The 15013-nt window shown below is 32.5% G+C and overlaps 1 protein-coding gene across 2 annotated transcripts in view; it reads left to right on the top strand.

Moving 5' to 3' along the window:
• LOC140439618 (forkhead box protein O-like) overlaps positions 1 to 15013 on the top strand; it is a 627931-nt gene that overhangs the window by 542047 nt on the left and 70871 nt on the right. Inside the window, exons 3-5 of one of the 2 annotated variants that reach the window (XM_072529644.1) lie at positions 1338 to 1571; positions 7173 to 7350; positions 7541 to 7998. In XM_072529644.1, the coding sequence (XP_072385745.1) occupies positions 1338 to 1571; positions 7173 to 7350; positions 7541 to 7984 (856 nt within the window). In that variant the 3' untranslated portion in view covers positions 7985 to 7998. The remainder of the gene's footprint in view (positions 1 to 1337; positions 1572 to 7172; positions 7351 to 7540; positions 7999 to 15013) is intronic. The other variant, XM_072529645.1, reaches the window with a different exon arrangement.

Raw genomic sequence — 15013 nt, 5'->3', positions numbered from 1 at the left:
GGATGGTAAGGATATAAGACTGATCTGAAACTTATATCTCCAACAAAAAGCAATAATGCGATTAGAAAATGAACTGTTCGAGATCTTCACAGTCGAAAAAGGAGTTAGACAGGGTTGCATATTGTCACCGGCATTATTTAACATATATTCTGAAAACATATTTAGACGGGCCTTGGACGAATCAGAAGAGGGGATTGCTGTAAATGACCAACTTATAAACAATATAATAATCAACGAATATTAAGATCATGCTATGAAAATTAAATGCAGAATATGGAAATAAAGAAATCAAAGTTAACAAAAAATTTAAAAGTGGATAAACTATTTAGATGCCTCTATCCAGCTATAAATACAATATTAGACTGTTGAAGTTCTACGTTCAAACCGTACTTTTGCAAAGAATCAAAATCCTGGACTCTTACCAATGCAATTTTACGCAATAATCTGGTGAAAAAGTTTGTATAAGCATAATATGAACTGTTGTATTTTAATATATATTAGAATCACTTTAATTTTAACAGTTTAAGAGAACTGTTGTTTATTATAAATATAAATACGTAAAGCATAACCAATTATTTCTGACATAAGTAAACCAAAATATCATTTTTTGCAACATAAATATATAAAGATTGAAACTACCATACAATGCATTCATTTTTAACATTTGTTCACTGTCTTCAAATAAAAAAAAACGATAGTATTGCATATTAGTTTTGCACATCAAACACTGTATTTCATCTTTAAGACAAGAGTGAATTGATACATATAGAATTGGGATAATAATAGACATATTTAAAAAAAATATAGTAGCAAAATCGATTTTTGACCCAATATCTTAATTCTAGAGGTACGGAGTTATCATCTTCTTCTTAGTAATGCACAAGAGATGATTAAAAATGGATACTACAATTTACTGCTTCCGTATTCGCAAAACTTGTGAGCAGTCTTTAAGATATTAAGAGGAAAATAACTTTTAATTTTCTTAGATCATGAAACCGTGAGAAGTGTCAAAAATAAACATATGTAGGTATGAAGATGATGAGAAGTTACTCGTAGTCAACACAAACCGTATAAAATTTGTTTTGACATACATTTATAAAAATAAACCAATTTGTGCATTTTTAAAAGCCTAGCCTCTTTTAAAAGAGGTTATACATAAATGACTACTACAAATAAGAATTGGGTTAATAATAAAAATTAAATTCATTTACATATATGTCAAATCACTGTTAGTCTTATGGATAAAATAAAGAATCATCTCAAAATTTAAAATCATTAGTCACACCCGATCACCATCCGCGAGGGTAAACTGAAAAAATTCAATTTGTTTTCTCCAGCGGCGGTTTCCAATTGAGCCCAGATTTTAGACCAAGAGCCTCTTCGAACACTTCTTCGTGCGGGCGCCTGTCCCCCATCCCTTCTGTAGGAGCCGAATCCGAATGGGCCACGCACAATCAATTTAACAGCCAAAACTATAGTCCAGATATTGTACCCAGCGGTAATTATTCGCCAGATCAATTGGCGGGAAACCTCCAGCAGGGGATGAAGCTCGAACCAGACACATATTTGGGGTGAGATTTTGTGGATACTGTGGGATACATGTGTCTGAGTTAAAATTTTTAAATTTTTAAAATATCTCAAAATATTTTGGTATTATTAGTAGTTTTTCTAATACAAACAATTTTATTACACCCCCTTTCTAGATACGCGAGGAAATCTTTAAAGTTTCACGGTTTTGTTACCAAAAACAGAGATCCCATTAGAAAAAAACAGATCTCTTCAGAATGGAATTTTCTAATAGAATTCACCAAGAATTTAGTGTAACAGTCATTGATGTATAAACCATTTGTTAAACCCAAATATGATGAAAAAGCTTAGGATTAATACTGCTAGACAACTAACAGTTTCTTTAAAAATATGGAGATAACGGTGGCTACGAGGACTACAATCTTTACGATAATAAAAAAATATTTGGTGTACATACTTTGTTTAGTTTAGAATGGTTCTGAAAACGGTAGAACAAAGTTCTTTATTAGATCAAAGTAACGAGAAGCAACGAATTCAAGTCTAATATTATTTAACTATTTTGTAGCAATTGTGTGTGTAGATAAACTGTCCAAACTCGCACAGTCTTGGCAGGATAGAGACGAGCTAAAGGACTTTTCATCTTTTTGTCATATATTGGCAAAAACAGCATATTTGTTATATATTGTAGCTGCATTTGGCTGAGACTTAACAAGACACTAATATTGTTTTTTTTTCTAAACTATTTACTAAACAGTAACATCTTAAACATCAAGCAGAAATTATTTGCTTTGTAAAAAGCACGCTCCGGTTTTGGATGAAACATTTGTTGATAAGTTTGTTTGGAATAAAATAAAGAGATATTTTAAAAATATTTAAATTAGAATCTCAATATATTGGAAATTATGCTTGTGCTGTCCTTTTGCTTTGTGCTTTGTTATTAAGTTTCAATTGGTGTTATTGATTGATCTGTGCTCCTCAAATTAAGCAGATAGTGTCATTATTTTCATTCAGGTATTGTATGTACACTTGGAGCCTAACAGGTCAACTTTTGATAAACTTATAAGTCTGAGTATGAACTAATTTGGTCATGCTAAAAGATGTGTATCAGTAAAAATACTAGTGGTAATAGGACGATGAGTGTATATGTAAGTATCAATAAATTGTCTAGAAAAGAGAAACACAGTTCATCGTTCGGGAGAACTTTGCTATTTATTTGCACTTTAAACCTTTTGCAAATAGGTAAAGCGATTAAGTATTTTTATTTATAGTATGTTTTTGTGTACAGTACTGTCATGCTTTTTTTATATTTGTATGGGGTTTATGCCAACCAAACCAGATATTTCTAAAATGTGTTTACAAATTCTCCTTGCAAAAAGAAACTGCAAATTTTGAAATTTTTTTTGTATTGATGAATCTTTCAACAATAATTAGATTTTAATTGGTGAAGGATGTTTATAAAAAAATCAGAAATTTGGTATTAACCAATTATTTTATTATCTCTTATTACATTATTGTCACATACTTGTACAAAGAAAAATTAATGCTAGTTAAATTAATGCATTTTTTTTAAAGCTCTTCTGTTGGTATTAACAGCACCGTCTTTAAACTTAATTTTATATCTACATTGCCCTAACTACAGTAATCCATAGGTCACCTGAATAAAAAACTCTATATGCCATGAATCAGATTTCTCAATAATTTTAATTCTCAAGAGTCTTGTGGGAATACTAGTGAGCATATCACAATAAAACCGCAAACACTGGTCATAGCTCACCGTGGTTTATTCAAATCCTCTTTGCTTCGTATTTGAAAGCTCGTCTTAGAGTAATTTTATACTTTATTTGTATAAGTATTAGTTGTCTGTTTATTTCAATTTGCATATAAACGTTTCAATGTTTATACAGTACAAAATATAAGAAGCTTTGTTTTTCCCTACAATGTGGGCTTCTGTATTATGTCCACGGTATTGCGCTTGCCTAATTTTTTCCCAAAGTCGAGTTAGACTAAGGCCGCATTTATGCTCACATTTTTCGTCGTCTGTCGCCTGGCGATCAAAAAAAAGGCAATTTTTGTCAATGAAACGAAATGAAAATTTTGTTCAGCGTTTTTTGTCGCGTGTCGCTTTCAGGTAAAATTTGCTAAATAGATCAGTGACCATCATATATATATATATATATATATATATATATATATATATATATATATATATATATATATATATATATATATATATACCCGGTATTTAGGCGTTCCACGCCCTTCCGGTAGGGATCTATGGAGGAGTATCACCTAGCCGCAAGCCCTTATCTCTTGCCGTACTGCTCCACCATAGGCCGATCAGATACCAGCATATTCTAGACTAAGCCGCAGATTCATTTTAGAATTTTAAACTACTGCGTTAGCCTTTTTGTTTGCTATTCACCGAGCCGGGGATTTGAACTGACATCTCTCGCATTGAAGCGAAGGAGAAGCCAGCCGCCCAGCCCGCTTGGCTATCCGATCGACTCAGTGACCATCATACCGTGCAATAACGAAGTGTGTATTGAAAAAAAATGGATCAGTGTGTTATATACTTGGAATACAAATATATAATTGTTCACCCAATACATCACGCACGAATACGCAGGCGCATGTACACTACATGAATAATTAATACAGTGGTTTTTGTAATTATTTGATGTTAAATTCCACAAGGATGGTTGTTTTTCTTTTTCGTCGAGAAATAGTTCACCATCGAGGTGTTCCATGGCAACAACTCAGATCTTCACACATCGATACACGTCTGCAGGATAACAAAATAAGTTCCTATCGAAGCATCAGCGACCATAAACGCGTATAAAAGGCCTGTTGCGATGCGTTCTCTAATTCCAGACTACAGAATTTGAGAACGCTGCGACACAGGCATCGAGCAATTCCTTTAGAGTCACTGCGACAGGCGAGTAAAACGCGGGCATACAAGCGGCCTAACATTCTTGACTTAAACAAACGTAACAAAGGCATCGATGCACTACGCAGTATAGCTCGCTTATAAAATAAGAATAGGCTCACATTTGGAAGCTTTTATTTTGTGTTTTGTTTTTGTTTTTAATAACATAAGATTATGCTGACGACACCGTCCTTCTGGCAGGAACACTAGAAGAACTGCAACACTTTGCTGAAAACTAAATATATATTGCAACGATTATGGACTAAAAATAAATTTGAAGAAAACCAAGTCCAAAACCACAAAACATCAAAGTTATGCTAGTACAAGATAATACAGGAATTGAACAAATATCTTCGTACAAATACCTTGGAGCATGGATCACAGAAGATACTGATCAGACAAAAGAAATAAGATGCCGCATTGAAATTGCGTGGTCAACTTTTAATAGAATGAGAAAACCTTTTTGTAATCGCGATATCAATGTATCGCTCCGAATAAGAATGCTTCGATGTTATATTTTCTCTACCCTTTTGCATGGGGTTGAAGCTTGGACACTTAAAAAATCCAACATTAAAAACCTAGAAGCATTCGAAATGTGGTGTTACCGACGTATTTTGAAAATATCATGGATGGATCGCAAAACAAACGAACAAGTTCTCGAACAACTAGGAAAACAATGCGAAGTTTTAGATTCCATAAAAATCAGGAAATTGGAATACTTGGGGCACATCATGAGAGGTGAAAAATACAAACTACTAAGGAATATAATGCAGGGTAAAATCAAAGGCAGAAGAACAGTAGGAAGACGTAAAATCTCGTGGCTACGCAATCTGCGTGAATGGTTTTGATGCAGTTCAATTGAACTATTCAGGCGCGTAACCAACAAAATTATAATTGTCAGAATGATTTCCAATCTCCGATAGAGCGGAACTTCAAGAAGAAGAATTTTGTGTTTCAACCAGCAAAGACAACACTGCTTGTATATAGTTGGTTTATTGTACCAACTGTGAATTGAAAACTTACGTATTCTACTTCTTCTTTCAATATGTCTGGCCCAGTTGCATTGATTATCTGAGTTAAGTTGTTTCTATCATCTTCAAATAATTCATTCAGGTATTTTGTCCATCTTTTTATTTTATTCTCTAGATCTACAATAAGATTTCCATCTTTGTCTTTAAGTTTACCTATTTGGCATTTCTTTATGCTTCCTGTTATCTCTTTTACTTTTTTGTGCATATTGAACGCATCGTACTTTTTCTCATAGGTTTCCATTTCTTCACATTGTTCTTTAATCCACTCCTCTTTGGCTTCTTTTATTCTCTTTTTTATGTGTTTATTTATTTTTTTGTATTTGTCTGGGTAATTCTTCATCTTTCTTCTTTGTTCCATCAAGTCTAGTATATCTTGTGTCATCCACCCCTTATTCTTTGTTGTTGTTTTTGTAAGATGTTTCTTTCCTGCTGTTTGTATAGCTGTATGTTTCAACCAGCAAAGACAACACTGCTTGTATATATTTGGTTTATTGTACCAACTGTGAATTGAAAACGCCTTCTTTATGTTGCAATGTCAATAATAAAAATTGGTTTGATAACTTTTGGTTTATTTTAATATTTAATTTGTTTAATTAATAATTATTAAAATAAAGAATAAATTCAAAATGTGACTAAAAAATGTAATGGGATTTAAATTAATTAGTAAATGCATTAATAAATTAAAATATCAATTTAATTTGTTTTTAAATGGTTTTACCAAGTAACCATAAAACCATAGTAATACAAAAACACTAAATTAAAAATATTCAAACTTTTGGCTTTCTTGCCAATAAAAAACATAAAGGTTATAAGCAAATTAAAAGGAAGTAATTTGAAAGATATTTTAAGTTAATTTACGTTAAAATGACGAAAATGCTGCCAATAAATGCAGTTTTCTTTTACTAGGAGGGTTTATGAACATGATTATATTCCCTTTATACGGAAATGGTTCATCAGTTTAGCCTTTGTTTCTGTTTGCAGCGCACTTATCCAAAACTAATCAGTCAATAATTAATATCACATTTCTAACCTTTTTTTTCATATTGCCTACTTAAATTTTTTTTTACTTAAAAAAGTAGTTTTATAAATGTTGATTTAGTATTTAATACATTTACCATTTTTTGTTATCAATCATATATCAAAAAATCGTTACTACGAAAAGTTCTGGGTAACAAATAGTGCTACAATCCTGACATAAAATAATTCTCAATACCTTGAAACCTTAATTCTACATCTGCTTTATGTTTATAACACCCCCTTTAACCTCTTAACATCTTATTGTGTGTTTATGACAAATACTGTTATGTAACATTTATTATTTGTACGAGTATTAGGGTAGGTTATTTTGGTGTAGCATGGTATCAAACGTAAGTATTACTTAGACTTATACTGCTTGTTATTTTGTTTTTGAACGAATTTTTGTTAAAATAAAAATGATACACTCCAATATTAAATAAGATTATCAACAGGATTTGCTCTACTGAAACAGTACTATATAAAACAGTATTAAAAAAATACATCATCAGTTTTATCATATTTTTCGAAATAAAAGTATTATATTCTGACTATACTACAATAAAATATTAACAAAAACAATAAACAGTATTAATCTTATGCTATCACTAGCAATCAAACTGTTATTGTTAAAAAGAAGTTAAAAAATAATCGTTTCCCTATATTTATTGTAGGTATATGAATGGGCAACCAGCACAGCCCCCTCCACCGCCATATACAGCTCCTTACGAACAATTTCCTGGATGTAGGGACCTAGGAGGCGCCATACACGCCACCTCTCCTTACGGATTAACGCAATGCCCAATCCACCGTATCCAATCGTGTTCTTGTATGCAACCAATTAAAGTAGAGGTAAGCCAACATTTAAAGGAAAATATATTTTTAATGTTTAAATAAATTAAACAGGAAATATAAATCAAGATAAAAGAAGAACTAGAAAACATAAATAAATACAGGATAGCAATACGAAGACAAGTCAAGTTATAGAAAATCGACTTAGTCATTATCGTTGTTCGACTAAATGAAATATTTCTTATTACAGAGTATGTCACCTGCAGGCATGTCCCCCTCGTACCCCCACTCAGAACCCTCGCCGGACCCCCTTAGCTCTCAATATCTAATTAACAGAATGCAACGACCTCCTTCGAGTAGTCCTCCTCTAACTCCGCAACCAACACAGCAACAGAACATCCCCTCGACGATGATGGGTCAGATGATGGCAGCGCTCAACAACAGCGCCATCTTGGATGACCTAAATATCAACGTTGAGTCGTTGCAGGGTGGCTTTGACTGCAACGTCGAGGAATTAATCAACCACGAACTGAACATGGAGGGTAGTTTGGACTTTAATTTCCCTAACCAACAGCATGCGGTACCAGCTACCGTGTCCGCACAGAACGAACCACATACGGGAATAACGAATAGTCAGCCTAGTGCGCCACCTACATACTCGACTACGGTAACGACACCGTCCTGGGTGCATTAACAAAGAAATTTCAGGTAAGTTGTATTTTTTAATAAAATCTAGTGTTCTGAAAAATTAATTTTATAGCAATAAATCGACGGGGTAGGTTTGAAAATCTACACAGCCTTAAAATTCCGTTTAATAATTAAACTTAAATACATAAACATGCTATTCCAAATATTCAAATTATAAAAACATATTACTACAAACATAATATTATTACAAAATAGTACATAAAAAATAAAAGAAATTTCAACATAAAACATTATGGTAACATTCTATTCAGGGCAGTACAAGAAACTATTACTACTGTCATTAAAAATTGACTTACATACACTTTTTGCTGCCAATTCCGTTATATATATATATATATATATATATATATATATATATATATATATATATATATATATACATATATATATATATATATATATATATATATATATATATATATATATATATTAAACTTAGAGCTAAGATTAATATTATTATAAAAATTAATATTAAACTCACCAGTCTTCCGGGTTGAAAAGCGTCGATATCCATTTTGCCGAGCTTTCGACATCCTCTCTGATGTCTTCTTCAGGGCTTCCGAGGTCTCAGTCTCCCGAGCCCCCAGACACTACTACACTCACTAGTCACTTCTAGTTCACTCACTAGTTCACTACCGTAGTGAACTAGTGGGTGAACTAGAAGTGACTAGTGAGTGTAGTAGTGTCTGGGGGCTCGGGAGACTGAGACCTCGGAAGCCCTGAAGAAGACATCAGAGAGGATGTCGAAAGCTCGGCAAAATGGATATCGACGCGGTTCAACCCGGAAGACTGGTGAGTTTAATATTAATTTTTATAATAATATTAATCTTAGCTCTAAGTTTAATTGTACTAACCGCGGAAATCTTCCCGAACATATATATATATATATATATATATATATATATATATATATATATATATATATATTATATATATATATAATATATATATATATTATATATATATATATATATATAATATATATAATATATATGTCAATAATACCTAACTACTTTATATATATATATATATATATATATATATATATATATATATATATATATATATATATATATATCTCCTTGCATTCAGTCAACTGTTCCAGTTTAATGTATTTTAAATAATTATAACCTTATTTTTTAAAATTCATTTGACATTTAATTTAATTGAACTGAATAATATATTTTTACATATACCATAAAACCGCATCGTATAGTTTCTTATTGTAATTCGAAAAAGTCACCCCATTTCTATAAATAGATACCAGCGGTATATTAGTCACGATTTGTCGACACACTATAGCGCCGTTCCACTAGATACAACCGCCCGATTGAATGTCGCGGAACCCTCTCTCTAAAATTTAACATAAATCTCGGCGAAACCGAAATTTGCATGCATGATGGATCCTCGCATCGCTTTCTAGCAGTTATTATTCCATCTCGTGTAAGTTATTGCGATGGCCTTTGGAAATTTTTCGAATCCTACCGACCGCGCCACGTACTCTTGACGACCCGCCGCATTAATCTCGCTTAGATGTGCATTAAACAAATCACGATGTCAGTGACTTCGAGACGATGGTATTAATCACTAGTACTTGTCATACAAATTAGACCATCAGGAGTGGGATGACTAACGACCATGTTAAGTCTCGGAGCGTAATAATCCTTTACTATAAATCCAGGTAATTGTCAAGTTCTTAACGAAATTGGTACAGTATCCAAGAATAATTATGGATGATGCATCTTAGATTTAAATTTAACAATAAATCGTCTTCCGTCTGTGGACTTTGTTCTCTTTGAGTGACCCATCAGAAACGTTACTCTCTAACTCATACGTATCACTTCTGAAGCTTTTTTTACTAATGGCGTTAAATAAATTTATTTACATTTTCTGAATGCATTTTTTTTGTTTTTATTAACTATTTTGCAATATGCAAAATAGTTAACAATTCTCTCCATTGCACACTTAATTGCATAACTTGATTGCAATAACTATTCCTTCTAGTTTCAAACTATTTTGAATGATTTATTGTGTCTGCACTACCTCCAGCAATTTATTCCTTATATAAATTTTTGTTTAGTTGTGTTGTCTAATCTCCGCAAGTCCCTTTCATGTGGCTCGGTCGTTGGAGGTTTTAATTACTGACGAAGCCTCGCGAATGAAAGAAGGGCGCTAGCAACATCGTAGCATAAAAGTAGCTGCCGACACAATGTTAATTTTCGGTTTCACACTTGGGTACGTCGTTAAGTTAACGGATCAATCATATCATGCCGAAACGTATATAAATAATGCATGAGGCGACTCGCTTTTTCACGCGAATAATTCCTAACAAGTAAGCTGTTGCTCGAAATAGACTGACTGCTGCCAGTTTAGTTTTTCTCCCGAACATTTTCTTTCCATTTAAAACATAAAAACTATATTTTAAATAATTTTATCTTTTTACCAGGAATATGCTGTAATTCGATTTATAATGGTCCATTAAATTCTAGTTGTATTAAACGTTATTAATTTTATTATGTAAACGGATTATTATGAACGTAAAATGCTTACTGCTATGACCGACAAAACAAATATTGACCCATGAGAAATCCTTCAACTATCCATAAGAATATTGCTGACGTTTATCAAAAGAAAATGACTTCTTGTTGGAGCACAATGAAAGGACAGGGTTGTGTAAAAAATCGTAAGACTTAGTTACAGAGAGAAGTACTGATGATGTACGCAATTGGCGTGATATAAGAAGATCACTATTGAAAACCTAGTACCCTAGTAGAGTGCACTAGTTAATGTATTTATCGTTTTGATATTTAAGACATGTATTCATGTTAAAATTTGTCTAGGAAACTTTTTAGGTGTTTAGTAATTATTTTTTGTTTAACTTTATCTCCGAAATTCACGTAGCTATATGTTTTCTTCTCCACTATTCTATATCTACTGTTTGATCTAGTATGTTGATTTTTATCTAAGACATGCATTTTCTTTTTCTGTTTACAGCCTTTGATAAAGAGCACAAGGTCACCATGCATCTACTCATATATGTTTACAAATACCTTTTTTTAAGCTGTTGTTCCCAGAATATCTCGGCTTGACATAGTGATGTTATTGCACAAATACGCAGAAATGCGTGCTATACGAAAAATTTTTGCTAACGCAGTAAAAGAAACAATAAAGAACATTGAATTACGGGTATTAGCAAAACTTCTTCTCTTCAGTGCCTGATCCGGTCCGGAGGTTGGCGATCATCCCGCCCTTTTCGGATACATACTTTGCTCTTCATGAAGATTTAGATATTTTTCTACGTCGCGCATTACGTGGCTAAATTACTCAACCTTATGTTGTTTCACTAAGTTAAGTACTTCTTTTATATTTTTCTTTTTCGTTTTCGAAGCAAAACGAGACGGCATAATAAGTTAGGTTGTCAATACGATGGATTTAGCTTCTATTATTCATTGTATCTGTCTACTCTGTGTGTATACTGAGGCCCTTGTACGTGGACCTTGTGGCACGGCACACAAGATCCTCAGCATAGATATGGAGTAGGTATTCTTTTAAAGAACTTCTAAATAAAAGACGTTAAGAAGGTAGGTGCTATATTCAAGAGATTAATAATAATAATGTTTGAGTGCAAATCAATAAATGTCAATATAATTCATGTATACTCGCCTACAACGGAGCAAAAGCTGAACAGTTTAATCAACAACTGTGGAATGTCACAAAGTCAATAAAATATAACGAAATTTAGATGGCTATCGGAGAATTTAATGTCAATAAGAAAAGGAAATGTGAAAAAAATGTATACTGATGGTCTTTTTTATAGACAACAGATGGAGATAAGTAAAGACATGAGTGCTCCATCACTTGCATGAACAGTTAAAAGGAAACAACCGACTAATCGACAGAGTTGATAGATATAAATATCTTAGGGCTATCTTAAAACAGTAAATGAAATTGCCATGAACAAGTGAATATACCTGATCAGCAGTGTCTTCTTGTGTCTTTTTGACTGTAAACTTAAACTATTAGCCGAATTAAAGAGTAGCCGTGGTTAAAATGCTTTTACTAAATTAGACAACTACCTTTTTCAACGCTAAATTTGTTTAAATCTTCATATCCGTGTGCGGAAATGCTTTTCTTTAAATGCTATTTCCCTTACGTTACGTTACATTGAAAATTAATATAGCGATTCTAACTTTCGAAACAATTACTCTGAAGAGTTGTTTTGAGCGCTAATCAGATCATTCTCTTACAATCTTTAGCCAAGATATTCGTCTTCTTCTGACAACTCTTTAGCCCTATATTTTGCCTTGGATTATGAGCCGCAAGATTCCATATTTTTCTCCACGCATTATATGTTTCGAGATATTGCAGTTTTCTTTCCTTTATTATCCTTTCAATTTCTTCTTCTTTCTTCGTTCTTGTTAATATTTTAACATTCGTAACATGTTCCAACAATGAGATCTTTAGAATACTTGTATAGGTCCCTATCTTAAAGGAATTAAGTCTTTTTATCTCTTCTCGATTAAGCGTCGACTGTTTGACTTCGTAATACAGTACACTATATGTAATATTTAGTCAGTCGTATTTTTAGGGCTAATATTAAATGTCTACTATAAAGACCCTTTTTTATTTTTATAAATTAAGCGTGTTCTTTTTCAATTCTTTTATTTCAGCAAGATGTGTACTTTTGTGCTCTTTTGATATGCTGGCCTCTTACCAATAGAATAAGAGGCCAGCATATACTATTTTATCGTTTACTATTTTTATTCTTACTAATTTTCATGAAATTGACTGCGCCTTAATATTTTATTCATTATTCTTTCTAGATTCTCTAAATTATCAGCTATTATAACGATATTATCAGAATATATCATATTATTAATTAAAAACCATTTTAGTTTTATCCGTGCTGTTTCTGATTGAATTGCTTCCCGTATCATTTCTTCAGAGTAAGCTTTAAATAGAAGAGGTGCCAATATGTTATTCTTGCTGTTTATGATTGAATAACTTTCTGTACGATTTCCTCAACGTTAAATAATAAAGATGACAATATTTTCTCCTGATGTTTCCTCAATAGTTCCCCTTGCGATTTTCTCAGAGTAAGCTTTATGTAGTAGAGCTGACAATAACGTCCTTGTCTGGCTTTCCTTATAATTTCGACTTGTTCGGATATTTCTCGCACAATTTTACTACCGCTTGCTGATTGTAGTAGAGAGTTGATATTAATGGAGATCCATGGAGGTGCCATGTGGGCCATATGGCTAGAACTGATCACTTAAGAAAATATCGCTTAACTGTATAGAAAAATGCGAAATGTAGCGTCTTAGAAGATTATTTAAAAATAAATGCATTAAACATATTAAAATAAAGAGGTTCTAAGAGCAGATAATATTAAAAGAGAACTGCTGAACATAATATAACAGCAAACAGTCTGATACTTAATCCATATTTTATTGGAGGGCGCAAGCCATGTTCATGTTTCGGAGGTATAAGAAACTATCTTCACTCAGAAAAGTTTTATTGAACTACATTTAAATCAGTCTAATTTTTTAACCATGACAGGTTATTACATGTCCCACATATTGCAACTTAATTTTATTGGGTTTAAAATTTCATATTCTTTGCCCATCTCTTGCAATATTTCCGTATTTGTTTTCTTCTGCGTACATATTATTCTAATTATCCTTCTGCAACACCAGATTCCAAAATTATTGTAACTTTTTTATGTATCCTTGTTTAAGTATCCAGCTTTCAGGTCCATATCGAAAAACATAACATCTCACAGCACTTACTGTCAGTTCTAATCTAATGTTTTTACAGAGAATTGTTTTCATTTTTACAAACGCATTTCTTGCTATTTTTAACCTAGCTCCTGTTTCTGTTGTTTAGTCCTTGCGCATCTTAAACGAACGGCACAGACGCTTACACGCAGCATAGCATACTGCACAAGAAGAAAAAGTGTAATTAATTTAAATTAATATCCAATTTTTAAGGGATGTAAAAATAAATTTTTAAATTCATTAACCATGGTATATTAGCTCGATTTAGATTTTTTTTCTGGCTGTAAGATCGTCTCATGCGTTTTCGGTAGACCACATTAATAGTTATCAAGATACTTAAAAGTTATTGGCTATTAAAGGTTTTATGTAGTTTGCAGTTGCAGGAATTCCGAGTTTAAAAGTATAAAAATATTTACTTCCCGTTTCCGGCTCTTCTAATCGAATTCATTTCCTATAATTTCTTGTCGGTATATTGCATTTAATAAACGGATGTTCGGTGGAAGGGTTTTGTTAAGAACGTCAACAAGGAACATCAGCTTTCTACATCTAGGTTAGTGAAAGAGATTGATTCACAATGTACAAAGGCTTAACCTTTATTTACGTAGTTTAAGAAATTTAAATTAAATACCAGGGATGTTGCAAATGTACACCAATATTTTTTTATCAAAATAACCTACCCTAACAAGGTGTCTTTCCATAGTAATATCCATCTGTTAATAGATAGATATCGAGTGAGCCACCGAAAGCAATCCACCCTAATATTCGACCATATTCATTAGACTTGTTGAAAATTTTAAATCATGTCGATTTGTATTCCAAAGACAGACATTATGTAAAGCCCTCCTTTCTGTTGCACAACTGCATAATTTTAAATAGGAAATATATCGTGTTTGTAGGGTATATACCGTGTATAGCAAGTTACTAGAGATACACTTCGATAGACTATTGGCGTCCATGATTTTTCTTTCCATATTATCACCATTTATGTAAAAAAGTTTTAATTTATTAAAAAGGTTCAACCTTATATTAGGCGATATTCATTAGATTTTCCCCTTGCGATTTTCTCAGAGTAAGCTTTATGTAGTAGAGCTGACAATAACGTCCTTGTCTGGCTTTCCTTATAATTTCGACTTGTTCGGATATTTCTCGCACAATTTTACTACCGCTTGCTGATTGTAGTAGAGAGTTGATATTAATGGAGATCCATGGAGGTGCCATGTGGGCCATATGGCTAGAAC

This window comes from Diabrotica undecimpunctata, chromosome 4 (assembly GCF_040954645.1).
Source record: "Diabrotica undecimpunctata isolate CICGRU chromosome 4, icDiaUnde3, whole genome shotgun sequence".
NCBI classification, from domain to species: Eukaryota; Metazoa; Arthropoda; class Insecta; order Coleoptera; family Chrysomelidae; genus Diabrotica; species Diabrotica undecimpunctata.
The sequence above is the reverse complement of the archived record's forward strand: the minus strand, read 5'-3'. Positions and strand labels throughout refer to the sequence as shown.